Consider the following 24,104-nt stretch of genomic DNA (forward strand, 5'->3'; position numbering starts at 1 on the left):
AGAAACCTTGGTGAGCACTCACTGGCCTCGGTGACCTCGTGTAGTTCTAGAGCATCAGATAATGGTCCCAGCAGCCCCCAACTTTCCTCTGCGGCCCCCGGACCTCTCCCCTACACTCCACACTCACGTGAGTTCAAGGTCCCGAGGAGAGGGCCCCCAGCACGACAGTGCCCCTCCTGGCAGGAGTGCTGGCCTGCACTGGCCTCCAGGCAGGAAGTAGGGAGCCCAAGACTGCCAAGCAGAAAGCTGGCCCTTTCTCAGCCCTTTCTTAGGATAAGGGGCTCCTCCCTTGGGCCCCACCAACCATGGTGTCTTTTCCATCCCTCCAATGGCCACAGGGAAGGGGGTCTCCTCCCCTGACAGCCTCCCTGCCCCCTTGACCCTGACCCCAGACGTCTCCCTTCTTCCCAGCAACTTAGGGCTGTTTCCCTGACAGGACCCAAGATTGGGCCTCAAGGGGCTTGTTTTCCAGAAGCTGCCGGGCCAAAGGCGGCTCCCTCAAATCATGCAGTCTTCTGGTGGCTTCTCAAAGGGGGCAGGAGGGCGTTGGCGCAGGCCAGAGGATCCCCCCGCAGGGTTCCCGGAACCCAACAGAAAGCCCCATCGACTTCCTCAGAGCTGTTCCCCACATCCAGGACTTAGGGTGCCCAGGCCTATTCTACCCTCCTCCCTCCTCCAAGTGACCCTGGATGGCCCCGCCCCAGACACAGGGTAAGGAAGCCCAAGTGACAGCTCCTAGCTGCCAGATGGGCCTCCCCAGGCCACAGCTGAACAGGACAGAGGGCCCTGCCACAGAGAAGGGCACAAGAGCCTGTGCACCCAGCAAAGCCCACCACCAGCGTCAGATCTGCACACTGGCCAGGGAGGTGGGGCCGGACCCAGAGCGGAGACGTTCCCTGCCGGCTGAGGTCTGTCCCCTGTCCCCTCTGCCAAGTCTCAGGCAAGGGGAATAAGGGGGGAGCAGGGGTGGTGGGCTTACCTTCCTCAGCCTCCTGGAGCTGGGCCCAGGGGAACCAGGGGAGCTGGCCGCCAAGGCGGGGCAGGAAGCAGGAGCACACATCCCCAAGACAAGTTCCCCCCTTGGGGCCGTGACAGCGACCAGCCCCAGGGCAGCCTGAGCAGAGCTGGCCGTGGGTCGGGTGGGCAAGCAGTGAGTACAGGGCATCCACAGCGGCCTTCCCGTGTCCAGTCTGGGGAGAGATGCTGTGACAGGGATACAGGGTGGCTGGGAGCCACAGGCCAGCCGTGTCCCTCATGGAACGGGCAGCTAGGAGACACAAAGGAGCCCAAAGTCCTGGGCGGGAAGCACGGGGAGGAACGCCCTTCCTCCCCATGTAGGTGCCGCAGTGGGGACGAGCTGGGCCTGCTGAGGCCCCAGTGGATCCCTCCCACCCTCCCACCCCTGCCAAACACACGCTTTCTTGCAAGACACAGAGCAGAGATACTGTATAATCCCATTTATGTGGAACTTCCAGAACAGACAGATCCACACAGACAGAAAGTAAACTAGGGGATGCGAGGGGCTGGGGGTCAGCTGCTAATGGACGTGGGGCCTCCTTTCGGAGTGATTCACAACACTATGAATGTACTAAGTACCCCTGGATGGTACACTTTCAAATGGTCACAACGGTGAATTTTATGCTACGTGAATTTTAGCTCAATAAACAAAGAAATCTTTAAAATAAAATGCACAACAGGTGCTCTAGCTCTGACGTGTGTATCTCTGTCGTAAAAGAAAAAGGCGGCAAACACAGCACCAGGGGCAGGGGCTGAGCAGGCCCCGTCACGTCTCGGGAGCAGGGAGCCGGGCGCCTGGAATCCTGGGGCCGCAGGGAGGGCGCCGCAGGGAGCCGGAGGGGCTGGGGCTGCGCTGCTGCCACATCACCGGATCTGGTGCAGGACGAGGGGACAGAGAAGGAAAGGTGAGCTGAGCAGGGCCGGGCGGGCCTCCCGCCGGGCAGCCAGGCCAGCTCCCACCCAGTGCTCGAGGGCTTCTGTACCGTGTACTTGTCCCACTTCTTCTCAGGGTCGTAGGGCTCCCAGCGGCTGGCGGGGAAGATGTGCTTGTTCTTCTCGTACCAGCTCCGCAGCACCACCTTGCCCGCGTGCGACTGAGGACGGGAGAAGGGCCGGGCGCTGCGGCTCAGGGCTCAGGGCCACGCGGCCGGGCCCCTCCTACCCGCGCAGTGCCCCTGCCCACCATACCTCATCCTTCTCCACGGTGGCATCACTGAGCAGCCGCACGTCATCGTGAACGTCGAAATTGAAGAGGGGCCCTGCAGGGACAAGGAGACAAGAGGCCAGGCCCCGTCAGCTGCCGCCCCGTGACACGGGCAAGTGGCCGGGGGGCGGGGCCAGGCACACTCACCGCTCTTCCCTCGTGCCTTGGTGACGATGAAGTCATAGAAGCTGTGGTGCTACGAGCAGAGGGCAGGAAGGCGACGGCAGGTGAGCCACCTCGGCCGCCTGCAAGCCGGGTTCCAGCCCTGCCCACCCGAGCCGAAGACCCAGGGCAGGCGGGGCCCCCCTCGAAGCCCCCAGGTGTGCCACGGCCCGAGACCCTCCCCGCAGCCCCCAGAGAAGGGACTCACGTGGGGTATGATTAGGTCCTCCTTGATGTACATGAGCTGCTCCACCCCTGCTGACCTGAGGGAGAAAGGACCAGATAGCAGGTGGCCAAGGACACCGGGGCACCAGAGCTAGGAGGCAGAGGCCCGCGATGCTGGAAGGGGGATGGGAAAGGGGGCACGGCCCCCTTCTCAGGAGCACGGCGCCCGGCGTGCCGCGAGCAGCAGCCGCCACCTGGGGTCCCGAGCGCCAGGGCTGAGGCTGCAGACTCCGGTGCACCCCGCTGCACGCCCGCGCAGCCCCACCTGAGCTCGCTGAAGTCTTTGCGCAGGATCTCGAGGGCCTTCTGCAGGAACTGCTGCATCGTGTTGCCCTTTTTCATCTGTGAGTGACCCAAGAAGAGGCAAGAGGGAAACCGTGCGGGGAAACCAACCGAGGAGTTGGGAAGGGAGGACGGAAGCCCGGAACCCTCCTCCCTGCTCCCCCCGAACCCCCAGGGGCCACCCATACCAAGGGATTGACAGCTCCTTCCCACCGAGGCCAAAGGAGGCTGGGCCCGAGGGGCGAGGGGCATGGGGCACGGGGCGCAGGCCCCGCAGCGTCACCTTGACTGTACGCCGGTGCCCAGAGCCATCCCAGTAACTGAAGGTGATCTCGATCTCCTCGCCTACAAAACAGAATTGCCGCTTGGCCTCCAGACCCCGGTGTCCCCACTCCCTGCCAGCTCCCTGGGGCTCGGGGCGCTGCCCAGAGCAGCGCTGGCAGGAGCGCGGGTGCGGCTCCCAGCCCCGGGCCACACACATCCCCCTCCGGGAGCCTCACTCTTGATCTTCTCCTGCTTGGCTTCCCACTCCTGCCGCAGCTCCTCCCGGAGCCGATTCTCCTCCTCCTGGAAGAGAAAGAGGCAAAGGAGGGAGGCCCAGGGCTGCCCAGGGGGCACGCAGGGCCCCACTTCCTGAGCAAAAGCCTCTGCCAGGGTCGGGGTCAGGCCGCCTTTACCTCCCGGTCTCGGTCAGGCAAGAAGCTCGTGTCCACATCTGGGTTCTTCCCCAGTTTCCTCTTCTTTGTGGTGATCTCTGGAGCAAAAGGAAACACAAGGGTCAGTGGCACGATGGCCCTTGCCTCCGGGGCACCCCAGACCTTTGTCACCCAGGCCTCAGCTCAAATGCAACCTCCTTGGAGGCTTCTTGGACTGTCCTGGCCAGGACGCACAGCCCTCTTCACAGCACCTATGGAAACCTTTATGAGAGGTGCCCTTGCCAAGGGGCCTTCACCTTGGTCTCCACTGCCAGCAGCTGAACAGGAGGCTGGTACCAAATTGTTGCCCCATCAGCTGTGACCTGGAGTGCCTCGGGGGACTTAAGGCCTCAGTGCCGGTGCCAGAGGGAGAGAAGGTCCTTTGCACCAGAGGAGCAGGACATCCACATCTGACGTCTCATCCACTCTTCACGACAGCCTCAAAAGGTTACGACGTTCCTTTTTACCAGGAGACGAAACTGAAGCCCAAAGTCCTATGGTTGCTACTATCAGAACCCGCGGGGAGGAGGGAAGGAGAGGCCCCACTTGGGCTCAGGCCAGGCCTGACACCTTGGACTCTGCAACTCACTTTCCCCAATTAGGACACAAATGAACGAGAACAGTGATTCTTTAACTTGCTGGTCTCGGCACCCTGGACAGTCTTACAAGTCACCAAGGACCCCAGAGAGCTCTTGTCCCTGGGAGTTGTAACCGTTGACAGTCACCAAACTGCAAATTAAATCTGGGAAGTGCCAAAGACTCGAGAACACGAAAGCATGCATTCTATCAGCTGTCGGAGGGAGGGCGGCATGCCATGTCACGTGACCTCTGGAAAACTCCACTGCACGCTCATGAAAGAACAAGAGTGCAAAAGGCCAAGAACGTCTTAGCACAATTATGAAAATGGTTTTGACCTCGCAGACCTCTCGAAAGGGTCTCGGAGACCCCCAGGGGTCCCTGGAGCACTCTTTGAGAACCGCCGACCTAGAAGACAAGCCCATACTCCAGGGCAGGGGTTCCAGCGCCTGGACAAGTTACAAAAATTCCACGCCAGCTACCCATGGCCGGGCCCCGGAAACCAAACCTCCAGGGGGAGGGAAGCACCCTCAAAGCCCCAGTGACACAGAGAGGTTGAAAGCCTCCCCCCAGACCCGTGCTGTCCCAAAGGTGGCCTCTGCCACACAGATGGGCAGCTCACACCAAATGGAACTGACCTGCCCGTGGGAATATTTTAGATACCAAATATTACTAGTTACTGTTACTAAACAGTAGTGAGACTACCCCAGGGGTTTCCCCCCGGGGGGCTGGCAGCCTCTTCCTCCTGACAGCACTGGCCGCTCCCCTCAAAGCTGTCCCAGTGCCATCCCCTGCCGTGGTTCCCCAACACTGATCCCAGGCCACCACATCCTGGCCGTCACGCTTTCTGGCCGTCACGCTACCCAGGCCAGGCCTGTGCTGCATCCTCCCCGGTCCTCAAATGCATCCGCTTCTGCCCGCTCTGCTTCTGGGCACACTCATCTCTTGACTCTGCATGCTTCTCACCCGCCTCTCTCTGGGTGCTAATGAGATTCCCCTCACCCTGAAGGCCCAACTCAATTTCCCCCCCCTCCCTTGGCCCCAGCGAGACACATGCTTCCCTGTGTGTCTCCCACCAGGACAGGGACGGCACCCGGCTTCTGTCCGTCTGCCTCGGCCCTGGCCCGGCCGTGAGCGGGTGCCCAGCACACAGGGGCCCCATGGTGACCTCAGCCTTCCCGAGTCGTTCCTGTGGCCCCTTGTTCCCTTGGGCAAGTCCTGCACTGTCCAGTGAGCAGCCGCTTAGTTTCTGCGGTTGGGTCAATTTACACTGAAATTATTCAAACAGAATTAAGTTTGGTGCCCAGCCACACGAGCCCCACACAGCTGCCCAGGGACCACACAGCTGGTTCCCACTCAATCGGCCACCAAAAGCGAGCCCCCCACTCAACTTTGCCACGGTGAAGGCTTGGCCCTTTCCCTCCTGCCCCAACTTGTGAGGTCCGGGACCCCGAATGCGGCGGGCAGTCAAGGCTGTTGGCAGAGGTGCTTCTTCACTTGCGAGCTGGATGCCAGGACAGAGCTCTGCCAGCGGGACCTGCCCCCACCTTCCCTCTCCAGCTCGTCGTCGTCCATGGTCGCCTCCTCCTCCTCGTCGCCTGCCTCGTCCTCTTCCTCCAGGGTGAAGGACAGGCTGGAGATCTTCCGCTTGGCCTCCTTCTTGCGCTCCTTCTCTCGCAGCTTCTCCAGCTTCCTGCCGAGGCATGGGTGGCCGTCACGCATGTTCCCACCCCCGAGGCCCCTTCCCCGACCCAGAGCCACCTGTGTGCTCAGTGCGGGTCCCACTCAGCGCAGGCCCAGAGGAGTCCTACTGGCCCGGGGCACTTCAAGTTCACGGGCAGGCAGGGCTCTGATGATGAAAAAGGGTCCCCCCTCCCCTTCCACGTGCAGGACCAGCCTGACCCGCCCCCAAGCACGAGCTCCATCCAGAGGGGAAGGCCGCTGGCTGGGAGGAGACGACCCACAGCTGCAGCTCCTTCGACTGCTCCTTCTTGGCCAGCTGCTTCTCCCGCTCCTTCACCAGGGCCTCCTGCTTAGCCTTCATGTCGTTCAGGGTCACAAGACCTGCGAGGTGAGGAGACGCGGGGGCAAGAGGCGGTCACCCAGAGTCAGCCATGCAGCCGGCCTCAGCCCGGGAGTGGGGACACAAGCACTTTGCTCACCCACAGTGCTGGACTTGAGCTCCGCCTCCACGGCGTCATAGTGCGCAGAGAACTTCTTGTCAATGTTGGATTTCATTATGTTCTCCTGTCCGGGAGGGAAAGCAGCAGTGAGGGCACCTGCCACCCCACCATGCAAGCGGGGACCTGGGTTCTAGTCCCAGGTGTGTCCCTAGACTCACTATGATGTGACCTTGGGAAAGACATGTCCCCTTCCCTGGACAGATGGAAGGTTCCACGGGGCTGTGAGAGGCTCTTCCAGTGCCGAGAGAACCAAGTGGGGTCGTTTCCCCGTGCCATCTGTGCTGCTCCGGCCCCTCCACAGGTCCCACTGGGAACCAGAGCTCACTCAGTGGTTGGTGTTCTTCACGCCCAGCTCTTAGGCTGAAGCTCTGGAGACCCAAGGCCAGGAGTGCCAGGAGGGAGCAGAGAGTGGCTGGCAGCCCGGTCCCTCACCGAGCAATGCTGCTCCCTCCTGCCCCAGATGTTGCCAACAGCTTCCCACGAGGCCTCCTCACTCCAGCCCAGTCCCATCCCACTTGGTACCAAGTAGGTCCCTCTCTGGCCAGCAGCCTCCACAGGTGGGGCGGCCAGCAGAGAAATGTACCTCCGTCCCGCCACTGAGTCCGCACTGCGACAGTGGGGCTGGGGCACAAGTGTAAACCGAGGCAGCACCGGGCCTCAGCATGCAGCCACTTCCTTGGGCCCGGCTGCCACAGTACCTAAGGCCTGCCCTCCCCTTGCGCCGAGGCCCTGCTCTTGACTCTCCCCCAAAGGCCTAAGTGGAGGGCTCCTTCCTTCCTGACGGCCCACTGCCATTGGCCACTCACTGAAGCCCTTAGTGAACCGCGAGCACCCCAGACCTTCCTGCCTGCCTCTGTCCCATGAAAAGGGCTCCAGAATGAGTCCGGTGGATTGGCTGGGGCCCACCCTTCCTGATATCCATTGGATCTGGGCCTGACTCTCAGGGCTGAAGGGCCAGAGAAAGAATGCCAAAAATGTAACCATTGAGTGTGGCTCCTTCCTGCTGGAGGCTTGTCACAGCCCACCTCCTCTCAGCCTTCTGCGCCCATTTTACACATGAACAGACTGTCGCCGGCTCATTTCCGCCCCTTGCTAGAGATCGGCGAGCAAGGGTCCCACCCCCACTCGCCGCCCGCGCTCTGCTCCCGCTCCCCGGGGCCCCGCACGACCCCGGGCGGCGGGAGCAGAGCACGGGCGGCGGGCCGCGCGCATGCGCCGAGGCGCCCCGGCCCAGCCCGCACCTCCGCGATTCTCTGCTTCATCTGCTCCATCTGCTCGCGCTGCTTCTCCCGCTTCTTCATCAGGTGCATGGCGCGGCCCGCCTCGCTCGCGGCACCCTTGTACTGAGCCATGGCGGCGGCGACAGCGACAGCGGTCCGGCCGAGTCTCACGGGCTGCAACGGCTGTGGAGTCGGCCGTGCAGTCAACTGACCCCAGCGCCGTGACGTCGCTACCGGGGAACTCCCTGCCACCGCGCCCCGCCCCCGGCACGTGACTGCGTGCCGCCCAGCTCCGCCCCGCTAGCGGCCCCGCCCCGCCGGCCGCCGGAAGCTGGACGCCGCGGTCCCTCTCTTTATAGGTTCCCCATCAGTTCCTCAACAATAACCGCCGGTACGAGGCTGGGTTCCCAGTCCTGCTTCCCTCTGTTGACCCCAAGGCTGGGCCCCCGGGCCCCTCACTTCCTCGATGTTGATCTCAGTCTAAGGGCAGATCCCCATCCCCTCGCTGACTCCCTGCCTGAGAGCGTCCTGGTTCCCCCTGCTTCCTTGGCTTTGACTCCCCTCCCAAGACTGGGCCCCAGCCCCGCGGTTCCCCAGGCCATGGGGCTGGGCCTGCGCTTCTGCTTCCTCCACCTCAGCCCCCACCCCGGGCCAGACCCCTCTCCCTCGATTCCTCTCACATTGACCCCTTGGGCAGCGTGATGTGACCTGTTTCCTTCCTGATGGAGTCACCTCTTACAGCCATCAGGAGCAAAGCTAAACCCCACGCAGTCCCAAGCCTGGGTAGGAAAGGAGGACAGCCCAAGAAGCCAAGGCCCTCTCCAGATGCAGCTTTGGGGAAATAAAACGAACGATCTGGGCTCAGGTTTCAACACAGTTTTATTGGGAGGTTTTGTTTTCTGTGAAATACACTAGAGGTTGGGGAAGGGGACACATTCACTTTGCAAGATAAGGGTTTCCCACCACTAAGGGGAAGGAATAGGGCAGGGCACACGGGGTTTGGATCCATTTTCCCACCTCCTTCTGCTTTGCTCACATGTCTTTTCTCTCTCAGCAAGTACCAGCAGACACAAAGACAAGAAACAAAAACCAAATCAACCTCCAATGGGGCCACACCCAAGCCCTCTTCCTTCCCAGGCTGCACCAGGGTCGCCAGGGTTAGGAAGGCCAGGCCAGGGTAGCTGCTCCGCAGCCCCAGGCCGCACCGTGAGGCTGCAGGGCACAGTGCTCCCTTCTCACACAGGGTGGGCCGAAGTTAATAAATTAGAATAAATTACGGGGGTGGGGTAGGGAAAGGACTGCAACTTTGTGCTGGGAGGGCCCCTTCTCTCCAACACACAAGAGCTGGTGGGGGAGGCAGGGGGCATCTCCAAAGGCCACTAGAGCAGGGGTAAGAGCGGTGGGGGCAGAAGTCAGCTTTTCCTCCACGTTCCTCCCGAACAGAGCAGAAGAATTAGGGGTGGGGGGAGAGACACACACAAGGAGAGGAACCCCCTTCTCCCAGGATAAGGAAGGGCCAAGAAAGAGGATACTAACCAACCCCCCCCCGCCCCGTCTCCCAAACCATCACTAAGGTTAAGGATTTGGTCAGTGAATCAATGAGGTGGATGACAGGAATGTGGTGGGGGAAGCAGAAGATGCTGGAAACGGGGGTGCCCAGCCACGCCCATCTCCCCAGCCCTTGAGGAGAACAGGCTCAGGTTGGGGCAGAGGGTACCAGGGGCTGGGGCCGGGGTCGGCAATCACTGGTCAGCTTCTCCAAAGACATCGTTCTGTTTGCGCTTCATGTTCTCAAAGTCAAAAGCGGAGCCTGCCATGCGCTTGTAGATGTCTTTGATGTCGTTGCAGGTTGTCTCAAAGTGTGTAGTGGCATCATAGGAGCAGGAACAGAACACCTGGAAACAGCCAGCGCCCGGGGCCCGAGGTGAGCTGGGCAGGGGCCCTGGGCGGGCAGCCAGGAGCCGGGGCCGGGACAGGCTGCTTACCTGGCTCTCAGAACCATCATCGATGGGCTCGTACAAGTCACTGATGGCCACAAACCTGATGGGCAGATGGAAGGGACGAGACAGGTCTCACAACCAGCCTTGCCCTCCCTGATGCCCACCCTCCAGCTCCTTGGCTCCCTTCCCCCCCCAGCTTCCGCCCCAGCCCCCCAGCCCCTCACTTCTGGTCAATGGGCTCCAGCAGCTCCAGGGCCGGCTCAACCTCCTTTTCGGGCTCTGCGGTCTCCACCGTGGTGCTGGCGATGGCAATGTACTTGCCCTGCGCGGCCACATTGTGTGCATAGGAGATCATGCACACGTAGATGTCTGTCCGCAGGAAGGGCTCGGTTAACACGGGCATGTGGGGGGCCAAGCTCAATTTTGGCCCGCCCACCCTCCCCAGCCCTGCAGAGCGGGCAGCATCCAAGCTGCCACCCTCACGGAGAAGAGACCAAGCCAGCCAATGCCTTGGACCTCAGGTCATGGGGACTGCAGTGTGGGTCCCTGTTCTCCCATGGAGGGGTCTGGCAGGGAGCCAGCCCCCAGGCTGAGGGGAAAGGCATGAGCCACACCGGAGAGAACACGTGACTTCCTCCAGTCCTACCTGACTTCCTGTTGACCTGGTTCTGGGGGATGATGATTTGGCAGGAGTTGGCATCATTGGTGTTCTTGATGGGGTGGCTGAGGATACAGATGATACGGATAACCTGGCCAGCCTTCCGCACGCGGTCTGGGACGTAGCTGGGGTCACAGATCAGCTGCTTGCAGCGGGCCACCTGTGAAAACACCAAAAGGCCTTGTCCCTATCTAATCACACCCCTCGGGGTTTCAGGGCCTGGACTCACGACGAGGGCTGGCAGCTCCGGCAGGCAGGACACTCCCACAACATGCAGCTTCCTCCTGTACCTCGGGGAGGGGGGCCCTGATACGCAGACGTCTGCCAACAAGATCGGCTACATAGTCTTCTTCTGGAGCCCTGGTCCCCAGCCCGAGGCCCTCAGAGCCAAGCAGCAGCGGACCCAGCAGAGCCAGGGTCACTGGGAAGAGCACCTCTAAGGAGGGGGCGAACCCCGCCCAGACCAGCGTGCCTGCGCGGCGGGGACGGCTCACCTCTCCCTCGGACTTCACGCCCACCACCTTGCCGTTCTCCATGATGATGTCATCCACGGGTTTGTTCAGCATGTAGGTCCCCCCGTAGATGGCACTCAACCTGTGGTGGGGAGAGTGATGGTGAGGGCGCCCTCCCAGGACAAACAGGGACCAGTGATACTGCGCCACCTGCCCCTACCAGCACGAGGGTGCAGAGAAGGCGGCCCCAGGCAGGCAGAGCTCAGGAGACCTGGCGGCCCTTCCCAACTCTGTCACAGCCACACACTCAGGACTGAACCTGGAGTGCTCCTTCCTCTCCGGAGCTTATCGCCAGAATGCTCGGCGAAGGGCTAGCGTGAGGGTGGCTCCTCACGGAAATGTTCTGGGAAACAGAACGAAGGGCTCTGGAGAATCCGACTCGAGGTTTCCAGGCCCCGTGCCCAGTCCTAGCGCTGCCTGACTCAGGCCAGGAGCCAAGCAAGCCCCCATCTGTGGTTCTTCAACTCTGAACGTCAATACCCCACTGTGGTGTCACCACCCAAGGATGGAGTGAAATGAACTAGGACCACAGTGGGAAAGTACAAAATGCTGTGGAGGTACCCGAGGGGGCCGTTTCCATCGCTGGCCTCAGTCCTTCTTGGGACCGCCAACCGACCGAAGCCACGCCCTTACCTTGCAAAGCCCTGGGGCAGCTCGCCAAGGCCATAGAGTGGGTACAGATACGGGCTCTTGCCATACCGGGCCAGGGACTCGCTGTACAACTTGATGCGGTTGATGGTCTCAAGACAGGGCTGGTCCAGGTAGCTGGGGGGATGGGGTCAGAAGAGGCTCCAACAGCAGGACCCCCAGTTCACCCCACCCAGGCACCAGGCCAGCCTTCCCACCACCCTCAATGGCCTGGGGAAGCCCACGGGTCAACTGTAGGGAAGGGACAGAAAAGGCGACAGGCAAGCGAGCACGAGGCTGAGTACGAGAGGCGTGGGCCAAGAGAACAGCAGGCAGGAGCAGGTAGGGCAGGGTGAGGGCCGGATGAGGGGTGGTCTGCCATGCCAGTTTCCCCTCACTCATCGGTGCGGTAGAGCGCCAGGGCATGGCCAGTGAAGTCGATGACATCCTGGCCCAAGTCAAACTTCCGGTAGACGTCACGCATGCTGGTGTTCTGGGGGTCAACGCCCTCGAAGGTCTTGGCGTCATTCTCATCAAAGTTTGCCACAAACACCAGGAACTTACGGAAGCGCCGTTTCTCAAACATGCCCATCAGATCTGCGCGGGCAACGTGAAAACAATCATTGCACCACAGACAATGAAACTCTCCATCCCACCAAGGAGGCGGAGCGAGCGCGCACCCTGGCTCCCAGCTGAGTTCTCTTGCTGACCCCCACGTGACCTCAGATGAACCCCTCTGTGCTTCTTGGCCTCAGTTTCCCCATATGTACGAAGAGTGAGTCGGGCTGGACGGCTCTGAGGGCCCTCCCGGCTCCGACACTTGGGGACGTTTCACTAATCAGGTGAAGCCCCTGTCAAAACCTGAAGTCTGTCAAGGACTCCACATCCCTTCCGCACGCGGACTCCCCTCCTGGCAACCAGCGGGAGGCATGGCCCAGGGCACAGAGGGGTGACAGAGCAAGGGGCTTCCGGTGCGGTGTGAGGAACGTGACCTTGGGCAAGGGGCGCCCTGCTCTGGACAGCTGCCCCGCCCCACGATTCCCCGGCTCAGGGGACCCACACTCACTAGAAGCCAAGGCTTCAGTCTCGGTGGATGGTACTTTGTAGATCTTGCCCCCCTTGTAGACAAAGCTGCCCTCCACCACCTTGAAGTCCAGGTAGCGCGTCACCTCTGTATACAGCAGCATCTTCACCAGCTGTCCTGCGGGGTGGTGTGGGCAAGGCAAGAGTCAGCGTGGCTCACTCCAGAAGCTCCACCTGGTCTGGCTGCCCTTCTCTGGAGTCTGACCCTCCTCTGGTCATCCCAATCACCCCCCCATAATACCTCCTTCATCTCCCTCACCGTTGGCCATGAGGAATTTGGGGATCAAGTCAACGTTCCAGTCTCGGCCCCGGCCCATCGTCTCAGGGGGCCCCTCCAGCAACTGGAAACGCTTATACAGCTGCAGGCAGAAGAGAGAGACCGAGATGCACCTCAAGGACCCCCCCCGCCCCCACCCCCCGCCCAGAAAACCTGGGGAGCTGCTTCGTTCCGCACCCCACACGAGAGGTTAACAAGGGATGGGCCTGGGCCCCAAGCACCCTACCTCCTCCAGGGGGGTGATGGAGGAGCTCTCGCCCCCATAGTAGGGGTTCCGGTCCATATGCAGCACCTTCTTCCCGTTCACGGACATGATACCCGACAGGATACATTCCTGGGCGAGGGGCGATGTTCACTGCACTCCTACCTGCCCACATTCCCACCAGGAGCCCTGATGTATTCCCCACCCCAACCCTGAGAGGAGAGCAAAGCTGGAAGGACTGTGCCCCAACGGACAGCTCCTTCCATCCGTGGCTGGTCGCCTTGCCTAAAATTGGGGGTGGTGCTTCATTTGACCACGGCTTCCTTTCATAACCTTGCTAGGCAAAAAGGTGAACAAGGAAGACCGTATCCAGCAGACACACGCAGGGTCTTCCAGCAACCCAGATACCAAGAAAGTCATCTACCTACGTAGAACCCCACAGAAAAGCAGATAAAACACAATGAACCTCAGGGACGACCTAGCTGCACAGCCAAAGGGACCCAAGCGGGAAGCAAAAAAAGGCTTAGTTAGCATGGGACTGAAATCCCAGGCCCCACCCTGGACTACTCTTTCCTCAGAGAGAAGCTCCTGACCGTGAGCCTTTCCAGCCACGGAAGGAGCTTCTGCACCCGACTGAAGGGGATGCATCTCTCAAGGCAGCAGTCCGAGGGGGTTTGGGGGAGGGTAAACACCCTCACCAGTCACTGTCATCAGCCCAAGGACAAAGGCTGCAAATACGACTCAGCCTGAGGTCTCCACGGGAAACCGGGGTGGGGTAACGGGAATGTGGTCACTGCCCCCACTGCTGCTCCTTCTGGAACATTCCATGGGTCCCCGGGCCCCATAAGAACCCGGGGAGGCGGGATGAGGGCCCATCCTGGCCAGGTCCCCCGACCTGACCGGCGGTCCTTGTACTACCACATCCCCACCAGAATTAGCGCAAGATGGTAGGTGATGCTGGGCTGGCCTTGGGTGGGGGCCGGGTGGGCGGGGTCAGGAGCAACGGGAGACATCGGGGCGAGCGGAGGTGCGTTTTCCGGCCCTGCCGGCCGGAATAGGGAGGGCGGGAGGGGCCAGGGGTCGGGGCCCAGGGAGTTGGGGGGGGCGGCCAGAAGAGGGGCCGCTTCTTGGAGATGGGCCAAGACAGTGGGTAGAAGCAACGTCGAGGGGGGATGGGCATGGGGCTGTCTTTTCGGGGACACGAACGCCGGGGGCGGCAGCGCCACGATGGCAATGATGGGAGGATGGGGCCGAGGGCTGCAGCATCCCGGGGAGAAGAGGGCGAGGCGGAGCCCCAGACGCCAGAGGCCGCACTTACGGTGAGGCCGGTCCCCAGCACGATCACATCATATTCCTCGTCCATGGTCAGGCCTCGGTGTCAGCGCCCGTCGGCTCCTCCTCCTCCTCCTCCTTCACCACCACCGCCGCCGCCGTCGCCGTCGCCGCCGCCGCCGCCTCCGCCGCACTGGACCAAAGATGGCGGCGCTTCGGCCGTAGCCCGACCCCTCCGCCGCGTCAAAGAGTCCCGGCCCCTCCCCGCCCCCGCCGCGCCGACCGGGGCCACCGCCTCCCCGGGTTGGCTCCCGTGAGGGTTGCTGGGGTCCGGGCCCCAGCACCAGCGCGGCTCTGCGGGCAGCGTCCGCTCGCCAACGGCCCTGAGGGGAGAGCGGGCGGGGCGGGACGGGCGGGGCGGGCGGGGCGGCTCGGCAGCCGGTGCTGAGGTCCGCGAGGGATCCGTGCGCGGGAGCCGCACGCGCCCCGCCCCCCGGGAAGCTCAGCGCGGCCCCGCGGGTTGGGTGCGCGCCGCTGCGGCAGCCCGAGGCGGCCCCCTAGGGACGTAGGGGCGGCCATTGTCGCGGCCGTCTCCACCCCCTTCCCGGGCGCTGACCGCCCCCGCCCTCCTTTAGTCGGTTAGGGACGCAGCTTGCTAACAACCCTCTCGGCCTCCCCTGGCCGCCGGAAAAGCAGCCCGCAGGACGGACCCGTGCGAGACCCTCCCGCCTCCCTCTTGGTCGCGCTAGGCTACGGGTACCTTCGCACGCCTCCTCCGGCAGCCCTCAGCCAAGCGCATCCTCCCTTGTGCCCAGCGCAGAAATGAGTAACAAGAGGCCCAAGCATGGCGACCCGTCTTTATTTTATTAGGAAGGAAACCACGAGCACCCCAGGCTCCTGCCAGGCACCCAGAGATCACACCCAGCCCCCCTGCCATGGAGGTCCCTTCCTTCTCAGGCCAAAAAAAAAAAAAACCCAGTGCACTGCTTATCCTTAGCACAACATCACCAAAAAACAATAACACCAGCCAAGCAGGACAGACAGTTAAATAGTACTTCCACACCCCCCAAACTCAGGGAACTTCCAGCTCCTGGCTGCTACAAGGAGCCCCACAGAGCCTGGGGAGGGAGCAGTGGCTACACTAAAGCACTTATAAACAGCAAGGGGCGAAGGTGGAGAAATGAGAATAAATAAGGAGAAAGGGGGAGGAGGACGGGCCCTAGAACTCACGGCCCCTTCCTTCACAATGACCAAGCCTGGGAAATTTGCCTACTGTCTACGCAGAATACATACACCTTGGTGATAGAGGTGGGGAGTGGGCAGCCCAGGGAAGACCCTCAGCAGGTTGAACAGAGAGCCAGACAGGCTAAGAGGAGCCAGGAGTCATGCTACCGTAGGCAGAGGGGAAGCCCTCCCGTCCAGCATGCCTCTGGTGGGAACGCGACGACCTGGACACCAGCACGCCCTCACCCCCCCGCAGACGCAGGGTCACACGATCTGCGTCAGAGCTATGGCGGGGCCCTTGTGGTCGTCAAAGCGGTCCATGGTCTTGAGGCTGAGGATCATGTGCAGGCCGTAGGTGAAGATGAAGAGCATGAACAGGGAGGTGAGCAGCCCCATCCAGATGCCCGGGGAGAAGAAGCCTGCACAGTCACTGGCGTAGGAGAACTGCTCACCCGTCACGTTGAAGGCCTGGATCTGTGGGACAGAAAGCACCAAGTGGCCCCGCACAGGGAGGCCCAGTAAGGGCGTGGGAGCACCAAGGCGACAGGACTCTCAACTCCATTCCCAAGCCCTAACCCCAACCCAAAGCACACTGAGACTCTTCAGGCCTCTGCTCCCCCAGCCCCTCCCAGTACTGGGCTACCTCCACCCTGGGCTCCCCACCTCCGGGCACGGTCCCTCCCCCTTCCTACCTGGAAGTCCTGAAAAGTCATCTGCCAGAGAGAGGGCTGTGTGCCGGGCACGAGGAGATTGCCATTCTTGTTCAGACTGCTGACATACTCGCAGTGGAAGGAATAGATGCTGGGCCCCGTGACCTGGGAGGCATTGAAGTAGGCGACGGAGCCATTGCTGTGGATTTCAAGGCGCTCCAGGGTAAACCAGTGTCGGGCAGACACCGGGTAGAAGCGGTTAGCCAGAATGAACCTGGGGGAGGCCGTGGAGGTGTCAGGCAGCTGGAGAGGCCGGAGCCGCACGAGCCCACCCGCACCTGCCTCTCGGACTCACCTGAATGTCACTGTGGTACCAAAGAGCTGTTCGTAGGTCAGCACAAGCCTGCAGAGTCAGAGGAAGAGGTGAGTTTTCAGGTTCTGGGATGGCCTTGAGCATCTTAGAGCAAGTTCCTCAGGTATCCTTCTACCTAAGCTGTACGGGGTCCTCACAGCCACCTGAAGAGGCAGTGCCCCCCACTTGACAGACAGGAAAACTGAGGCCCCATCACACCCTAAGTCAGGAACCAGCCAGCACACAGGTTCCCCACCTCCAGCTGAGAGCTCCTGCCTCTGGTTCACCTGAACCCATGGCCACTCCTTCAGCTCCCCCTGGGGATTGCGGAGGCTGCCCAAGGGGGAAGTAGCAGGACCCAAGGTATTAACCACCGAGGTCGGGCCAAGGACGAGAAGGCGTGAGGAGGCAGAGCTCTGAGCAACGCCCACTCAGGAGCCCTCCGCCAGCCTCCCCCCCGCCACAATGCCACCTGCATCCCCACGGCGGACAGCCCCCAACACATACTCCCTCAGTGGCACGTACTTCGCCCTTACCTGGCAACGGACTCGTTCCAGAAGGAGCCGGTCAGGTTGAGGCGGTCTTCATCCCCAAAGGTGAGGGAGGTCAGGTCCTTCCAGTGGTCCCTATATGCCACCGAGAAGTTTTGGGCCCAGAACAGGATCCGGGGGGCAGTGTCGTTGTAACTCACAGGGGAAAAGATCATAGGCGATGCCGACTGTCTTTGCAGCAGCTGGCGACCCAGACCCCCAGCCACCAAGGCTACATCGCGGGCCACCTGTAGAAAGAGCCCACAAGCCTTCTCTCAACAGCCCTGGTTCTCTCAGCAGGCCCTGAAACAAGCGGCCTGCCCTTGCGGTCCCGCTGGGCACTCTCTCCACCATCTCAAGTCCCACCAGTCACGCTCATACTCAAAGCTTCCTTTGGGAAGCCTTCCCCTGGTGGCCCCTAAGCCTTTGTGATGTTTCTCGTCTCTGCACCTTAGGAACACTTGGACTTACTGTCCGAATACGCCAGCCAGTAAGGCTGTTGGGGTGAGATGGGCAGCGGCCGCCTGGAAGGAGGAAGCAGGACTTCACGGCTCACCCACGCCCCCCGCCCCGACATCTGCCCGGAGGAGAAGCCGGCCCCCCTCCAGGCCCCTGGCCACACATCCCGGAGCCCTGGGCAAGGGCACGTACCCTAGGAGGGCGGACTGCCGTGAGGGCCGCCGTGTACGGAACGTCTTCCGACTTGAGCACGCTCAGCACCTGCCCGATGACCTCATCTGAGGAGCAACGGGGGGGGGGCGGGCAGAGAAGCAAGTCACAGGCGGCCGCTCGCGGCCACGCTTGCCACTGCCCGTGAGAACCCGCCCGACTGTCACACGGCAGGGGCGAGGCTGGGGCCTTCCATGCACCCTCTCGGAGGCTTCTCTTGACGGTGCTCAGCGGGATCGCCGTGTTGAGCTGGGGAGCGCCGGATGTCTGCCCTGTGCGGTCCCCGTCGCCGGCAACCGGCACGTCCTCTGGTGGGACGCCGAGACCCTCGCAGAGCCGGGTCCCAGCAACCTTCACTGGTGTTCGCTGTTTCCAGCAGCCGCTTCTCATCATCCCCCCAGCCCCAGCCTCCCCCCGGCCACCGTGGCCCCAGTCACTGAATCCCTAATGCCACATCCTAACTCAGTGGAGGGAGGAAAGACAGACAGACACAGAAAACTCCAACTCTACACCCGGAAAGTGTCCAGTGACCTTGCCAGGAGGAATGACTGTCCTTTACAGCCAAAGGAAGACCAGTCCTTGGAACTGTTTTTTGAAACGTTGCTGGTATATTCAAGCCCAAACCCGAGGATTCAGGCCGCCTGAGTGGAAACTGGCTCCAGGCTGCACACAGAAGGCCCCTGGACACCCAACAGCTCTGCCAGGCTGGGCCCAGCCAGAGACGGCGGAGGCCTGGGGACCGGCGGGGCCCTGCTCAGCTGGCCAGTTGCTGCCAAGATGCAGGCGGGCCACCCTGGGAGGGCGGAGGGGCTGAGCAGCGCGGGCCAGCTCCTTGCGGCCAAGGGTGGGATGAGGACAGAAACCGTGCACCGCCCCGACCCCACTCACCGTTGCCTGTGAGCACTTCCTTCGGTGCCATCAGACCCGAGCTGGGGAAGAGACAGAACGTTAGAGACGCCCAAATCCAAACGGCCTCCGCTGCCCTGGGCCGCCGTCCTTGCCTGGTGGCCCCGCCACCTAGCACACTCGAGCTGCGGGCCCACTCCCGCCCCCGGTACCTTTGCTCACCTCACAGCCCCGCCTGGAATCCCCCGGCCCTCCTCCCCCAGCTCCGGAGTCCAGCTCAAGTCCCTGCCACCTGCTCCGTGTATGGTCCCCGCTAGGCGGGCCAGCTCCCCGCCAGCAAGGCCCACGTCTGCCTTGTCTCAGGAGGCCCGACGGGCTGAGGTCCTTCCCGCCTCTTCTGGCCACACAGGCACCTTCTGGGAGGGCCTCAAGGTGCTAACGGGAGGGCTGTTCTCCTTGGCTGAGTTGCGCCACCGGGGCCTGGGCCCTGAGGCTAGAGGCCGGGCCGTACCTGGCTGTGTAGGGCAGGCGGATGAGCAGCAGGGCCGGGAGGCTGGCGTTGAGCTTCAGCTCCCGGAGGGTGGCCAAGTCCACGTGCAGGGGGCTGGCCCCGAGCTTCTCCTGCAGGTAAGTGGTCAGAGTGCTGACCGCGTACCAGTCGACGGCAGGAAGCACCAGAGAGGAGGGGGCCAGGTCCAGGGCATTCTGGGGACAGAGCGGCAGGCGAGAGGATGAGTTAGCAAGGGGCCAGTGGACCCGGGCCAGCCTCCCAGACCTCTCTGGAAAGCCACGCCCACACCCACACCGGCTCTCATTCCAGGTGACAAAGAAAACACGCCACACCCCTGGCCCTGACACTAAGGCCTTTCTACCTTCAGCCAGCATCTCTGGCTCCTGAGGGGACAGTTCTTACTGTGCTGGGAGAGGGGCGCAGGATGGCCTCCAGGGCCTGCAGCTGGGAGAGGACCCTTACCTCCAGGTTAGAGAAGGCACTGTCCTGCTTGTTTCCAAACACGCCACCATACGCTGTGAAGTCCTCGATGCTCAGCTAGTAGGGAAGCAGGGAGATGGCCTCAGAACGCTGGACTAGGGCCAGGGCAGGGGGCAGACACCTTCCCTGTGCGTTTGCAGGGCCAGCAGAATCTCATTTAGAGTCAAATTTGATCTGGTCCGAAGAGTGAGCAACGGTGTATTTTAGGGGTGGGGTGGGGCGGTGGAAGGTTCTGTCTTCTCCAGCACCCTCTTGGCAGGGTGAGGGAACAAGGAAGGTGGTCATGGGGTTGGAAGGAAGTCTGTGGGCAGCTGATTCATGGTAACCTCGGGAGTAAGAGTCAGCCACCCCCCGCGAGCAGACGGGAGGAGCTGCGGAGGGAAGAGGGAAGCTGTGGGGAGGAGCTGGGGGGCAGCCAGGAGCACTGGTTGCACGCCCCCCAGGGCAGAAGTCAGAGACAAGGAGAGCCTGCGCGCCAGCTGCGACAGGTAGAGCCGCGTCCGTCCGGTCTGGATGGGACCCTTTGCAAAGGAGGGGGAGAAGTGCCCCTCCCTGCCTGGTTTTGGTGGAAGGGGAGAGAGAGGTGAGGATCTCAGAACATGCTGGAGAAAGCACTGAAGGCTTCTGAGCTCTCTGGGCCACAGTAGCCCCAACCCCATCCCTTTTCCTCTGCAACCTAGAGATGTCCTTCAGCTTCTGCCCCTCCATCCCAACTCCCAGCTTCCTCTGGCTTTTCCCGGTTAGGCCCAGAGGAGATCTTAATCAGCTTCCCTAACCTCCTCCTGTTTAGTATACATACTTGCCCGGCCTCCTCTCCCTTCTGGGCAGGAATGTTGACCCTGTCTGGCCACCTAAGCTCTCATTCTGAAAGCCCAGGAACCACCGCTGTGTCCTCATGGCACTCCCTGCTCGAAATCACCCAAGGCTTCCTGCCACATTTAGAACTGCAACCAACGTCTTCCCCCCTTGTCTCCCAGTTCCTTGGCTGACCATCTCCTACCCCTTTCTCTCGCTCACTATACTCCAGCCACACCAGCTCTTCCACGGGCTCACCAGGAGCGCTCCTTGCCCAGGGCCTTTGCACCTGCTGTTACCTCTGTCAGGAATGCCCTTCCCCTACAGCCACACGGCTCCATCCCTCCCTCCACTTAGGTCTCTGCTCAGATACCACCTCCACAGCGAGCGCTTGCCTGGTCACCCTTACCTTAAACGGCATTGCCAGTCACTCTGTCCCCTTAGTCTGCTTCCTTCTTCTCTAAGGACTACAGAACTGACATTATATCATACACCAACTTAGCATTTACCTGTCACCCTCACGACAATGTCAGCATCTCCGGGGGGGCTTGGGTTATTCTGCTCACTGCTGTGTCCCCAACACCTAGTACCTGGTACACAGTAGGCAGAGTCCATATTTGACAAATGAATGAATTGAAGGAATGCCATAAGACAGGGTGGGGATGCCAGCTACATGTTTCACACGGACTGTGAGAAATGTTCCTCACAGCGCTCTGATGTCAGTGGTGTCTTCATTTTACAGATGCGGAAAGGGGCACTCGCAGAGTATTTCACATGTCCAAAGGCCAGTAAGTAGTAGAACTAGAACTGAGTTCCAGTCTGACTACATTATTTACCACCTCCTGGAAAGACTACAGGCCAGCACAGCCACCACCACCTGCCCACAGAGCGACAGAGCAAGACCAAAAGGGGAATGAGCCATACAGGCCATCAATGAGGAACGGACAAGCAGAAGCTCGATAACCTCCCAAACGACAGTCCTACACTGCCCTAGAACCTTCTTGTGGTCTACGTGCCTGCTTTAGGAGCAGAAAGACCCAGATGGGAGGGTAAACAGTGTGCTGGATATGAGCACAAACCTGGGGTGGAGGGGTGTCCAACAGACTCAGGCTGGAACCAGCTGTGGCTTGCACCAGCCACACAACTTCAGCCAATCCTTCTTTGGCAGTAAAACCGAGATAATGACATCAGCTCAGCATAGTGCGAATGAAGCACTCAGTAAGTAATCATTCTTCGATTCTCTCTCTTACGATGATTACAGTTAGAATCACGACTCTGCCACCCATTAGCTGTGTGACCTTGGGCAAGTCATTTGCCATCCTTGGGCATCACTCTTCTGATCTGTAAACAGGGTTCATCATCCCCACCATGTAGAGTAGATCAGATAAGGGTCTGGCACTCACTGGGCATCTGGCCTCTGACCCTTTATTTCCCCCAATCAAGCGGGTGCCATTTCAAGGCCCTCACCATTCCCACTGAACGTTCTCCTACATGCCTTCCCAAGGGAGGAACCACACCTCCCTAGAGTTGGCACAAGGTCACTGAAGCTTCCCTTGAGGAATGGGCCTCAGTGTCCTGGGGCGGGGGGGGAGGGGGCCTGCCTGCCTCCTGATGACCGAGGGAGAGAAGGCTGTGGCAGGCGCACCTTGTCCTGAAGGAAAAGCAGCACGTTGCGGGGGCCCAGCTCCAGGGCGGGGTCTAAGTAGGTAGAGAGCTGCATGTCGCTGGTGATATGGCCCTCGTGGGTGTCGGCCGCAGGAGCCCAGAGGTCTCTGGCAGGGGACAGAAGACGTGCTGTCAAGCGGAGGCTCATGGCTTGAGATCGGAAACCCACGGGCTCCCAGCTTGATGCGTGGGGCCCGGAGCTTAGACCCAGCCCACTCGCTATGGAGCCGCCGAGCAAGGGACAGTACCCCTCTGGGCCCCGCCGCCCCTCGCCAAGGACAGCCCCGGAGTCGGGCGAGGGCACCTCAGCCGACGCGGCGCGCAGCGCAGCCCGCCCCGGCCCGCCCCGCTCACCGGTCACTCGACCACAGCACCAGCGGCACCTGCTGCTCCGACGCCACCGCCACCGCCGCTGCCGCCACCATCACCAGCGGCAGCCATGGCATCTGCCAGAGCGCCAGGGACCGCCGCATCCCCGCCCGCACTCGATCCACCGCCGTCGCCGCCATCAAAACCTCTCGGCCTCCACTGCCTGGACCCACCGCGGCCGCCGCAGATCAGGTGACCGTCGCCCCCGCCCGAGCTCCGCCTCGAGCCGCCATTGGCCCGGGCGCAAGACCGCTTTCCAGACCCTCAGGTTATTGGACGAAGTGGATGCCACTCACAGCCGCTCCTTTTCACTGGTTGGCTGTACGTGTCTCCAGGCGCGCAAGCTCCAAGTAGGAAAGGGGGCGGAACCGAGCTCCGCCGGCTCCCACAGCCTCCTGCCCCTCTGCGGACGCCGCGGGTTCCAACCCTGCAGAAGGAGCGGGGCGGAGCGGGCTCCGCTGGTTCCCGCACGCACAGCTTCCCCCTTCCCTGTTTTAATCTTCTTAGTGCTTAAAGTAGCAAGAGTGGTTTCTTTTTCCTGCAGATGGACCCTCCTTTATACAGGTAGGGAGAGAAGAGGACGCCCAGGATAGCGTCCAGAGGAACGCCAGCACTTACTATGGGCAGGGAGGAGGATCCAGAAGAGAGATCGGAGAAGGAGCATCAAAGAGGAGGGGGAAACCCAGGGAAGTTTCAAGCACACCATGGTTAACAACGTCATTCTCGACTGCTGCCAGGAAGCAGGTAGGATGAGGACAGAAAACTTTCTTGTACTTCGCAACACCAGTTTGGTGAGAGCGATGTCAGTGTGAGGAAGTGGAGACACGGTATAGATTGTCCTTTCTCGAAGTTTGCCTTAAAGAGAGGAAAGAGACAGAGTGACAGCTAGAGTCAGAAGATGAGAGACACCACCTCAAATAAATTGGGAGACTTTCATCTTTTTCTGTGCCATTACAAAAATACATGTTTAGTTGCGCCTTAGCTGCGGCAGGCGCGCTCCTTAGCTGCGGCAGGCGCGCTCCTTAGCTGCGGCAGGCGTGCTCCTTAGCTGCGGCAGGCGCGCTCCTTGCTTGTGGCATGTGGGCTCCTTAGCTGCGGCAGGCGCGCTCCTTAGCTGCGGCATGTGGGCTCCTTAGCTGCGGCAGGCGCGCTCCTTAGCTGCAGCATGTGGGCTCCTTAGCTGCGGCAGGCGCGCTCCTTAGCTGCGGCAGGCGCGCTCCTTAGCTGCGGCAGGCGCGCTCCTTAGCTGCGGCAGGCGCGCTCCTTGCTTGTGGCATGTGGGCTCCTTAGCTGCGGCAGGCGCGCTCCTTAGCTGCGGCATGTGGGCTCCTTAGCTGCGGCAGGCGCGCTCCTTGCTTGTGGCATGTGGGCTCCTTAGCTGCGGCAGGCGCGCTCCTTGCTTGTGGCATGTGGGCTCCTTAGCTGCGGCAGGCGCGCTCCTTAGCTGCGGCTTGTGAACTCTCAGTTGAGGCATAGCATGTGGAATCTAGTTCCCTGACCAGGGATCGAACCCCGGCCCCCTGCATTGGGAGCATGGATTCTTACCCACTGCACCACCAGGGAAGTCCCTTTCTGTGCCATTTTTCATTTCTCATATTAGTGACCATTGAAATCTAGCGGGTGAGTATATGGGTGTTCACTGTAAGCTTTTTTTGACCTTGGTACATGTACTGGGTTGAAGAGTATCCCCCTAAAAGTCATGTGTATCCAGAACTTGTAAATGTCACTTTATTTGGAAACAGGATCTTTGCAGATGTGATCAAAATAAGGTCATGCTGGATTAGGGTGGGCCCTAAATCCAGTGACTAGTGTCCTTGTAAGAAGAGAGAAATTTAGACACAGACACACAGGGAAGAAGGCCAATTGATGATGGAGACA

The 24,104-nt window shown here is 61.2% G+C and overlaps 3 protein-coding genes across 3 annotated transcripts; all 3 read right to left on the reverse strand.

The window, feature by feature from the left end:
* Positions 1-1,442: 1,442 nt before the first annotated feature.
* Positions 1,443-7,796, reverse strand: FAM50A (family with sequence similarity 50 member A). The gene is made up of 13 exons (XM_060001708.1): positions 7,586-7,796; positions 6,324-6,408; positions 6,126-6,225; positions 5,709-5,854; positions 3,568-3,644; positions 3,391-3,457; positions 3,174-3,235; positions 2,874-2,950; positions 2,592-2,646; positions 2,369-2,417; positions 2,206-2,276; positions 2,001-2,111; positions 1,443-1,890 (listed from the first exon to the last, which is right to left on the reverse strand). Exons 1-13 carry the CDS (start codon positions 7,694-7,696, stop codon positions 1,882-1,884), a joined length of 1,020 nt encoding a protein of 339 aa, XP_059857691.1. The 5' UTR covers positions 7,697-7,796; the 3' UTR covers positions 1,443-1,881.
* A 629-nt stretch (positions 7,797-8,425) lies between these two features.
* GDI1 (GDP dissociation inhibitor 1) lies at positions 8,426-14,336 on the reverse strand. Its single transcript, XM_060003155.1, has 11 exons — positions 14,182-14,336; positions 12,888-12,995; positions 12,644-12,743; positions 12,368-12,502; positions 11,700-11,898; positions 11,308-11,439; positions 10,657-10,756; positions 10,151-10,322; positions 9,729-9,873; positions 9,550-9,604; positions 8,426-9,459 (listed from the first exon to the last, which is right to left on the reverse strand). Exons 1-11 carry the CDS (start codon positions 14,224-14,226, stop codon positions 9,307-9,309), a joined length of 1,344 nt encoding a protein of 447 aa, XP_059859138.1. The 5' UTR covers positions 14,227-14,336; the 3' UTR covers positions 8,426-9,306.
* A 642-nt stretch (positions 14,337-14,978) lies between these two features.
* ATP6AP1 (ATPase H+ transporting accessory protein 1) lies at positions 14,979-22,412 on the reverse strand. The gene is made up of 10 exons (XM_060001781.1): positions 22,212-22,412; positions 21,838-21,964; positions 19,380-19,454; positions 18,918-19,111; positions 18,449-18,489; positions 17,543-17,628; positions 16,898-17,139; positions 16,365-16,412; positions 16,052-16,283; positions 14,979-15,833 (listed from the first exon to the last, which is right to left on the reverse strand). The coding sequence occupies exons 1-10, from the start codon at positions 22,364-22,366 to the stop codon at positions 15,624-15,626; spliced, it is 1,410 nt and encodes a 469-aa protein (XP_059857764.1). The 5' UTR covers positions 22,367-22,412; the 3' UTR covers positions 14,979-15,623.
* Between the last annotated feature and the right edge of the window lie 1,692 nt (positions 22,413-24,104).

Source organism: Delphinus delphis, chromosome X (genome assembly GCF_949987515.2).
Source record: "Delphinus delphis chromosome X, mDelDel1.2, whole genome shotgun sequence".
Classification (NCBI taxonomy): Eukaryota; Metazoa; Chordata; class Mammalia; order Artiodactyla; family Delphinidae; genus Delphinus; species Delphinus delphis.

What these genes read in the sequence shown, in the direction of transcription:
- ATP6AP1 (XM_060001781.1), bottom strand. Translation starts at nt 22,366, where the DNA reads ATGGCGGCGACGGCGGTGGATCGAGTGCGGGCGGGGATGCGGCGGTCC. An exon ending in CGGCAGTCCGCCCTCCTAGG is followed by an intron (nt 17,140 to 17,542) that starts GTACGTGCCCTT and finishes CTCTTTCTACAG; the next exon opens with GTGGCCCGCGATGTAGCCTT. An exon ending in TGACTTTTCAGGACTTCCAG is followed by an intron (nt 15,834 to 16,051) that starts GTAGGAAGGGGG and finishes TCTGTCCCACAG; the next exon opens with ATCCAGGCCTTCAACGTGAC.
- FAM50A (XM_060001708.1), bottom strand. Translation starts at nt 7,696, where the DNA reads ATGGCTCAGTACAAGGGTGCCGCGAGCGAGGCGGGCCGCGCCATGCAC. An exon ending in TGAAGCAGAGAATCGCGGAG is followed by an intron (nt 6,409 to 7,585) that starts GTGCGGGCTGGG and finishes CCTCCCGGACAG; the next exon opens with GAGAACATAATGAAATCCAA. An exon ending in CAGTCGAAGGAGCTGCAGCT is followed by an intron (nt 5,855 to 6,125) that starts GTGGGTCGTCTC and finishes ATGCCTCGGCAG; the next exon opens with GAAGCTGGAGAAGCTGCGAG.
- GDI1 (XM_060003155.1), bottom strand. Translation starts at nt 14,226, where the DNA reads ATGGACGAGGAATATGATGTGATCGTGCTGGGGACCGGCCTCACC. An exon ending in CAAATTCCTCATGGCCAACG is followed by an intron (nt 12,503 to 12,643) that starts GTGAGGGAGATG and finishes ACCACCCCGCAG; the next exon opens with GACAGCTGGTGAAGATGCTG. An exon ending in GCGCTCTACCGCACCGATGA is followed by an intron (nt 11,440 to 11,699) that starts GTGAGGGGAAAC and finishes CCATCCCCCCAG; the next exon opens with CTACCTGGACCAGCCCTGTC.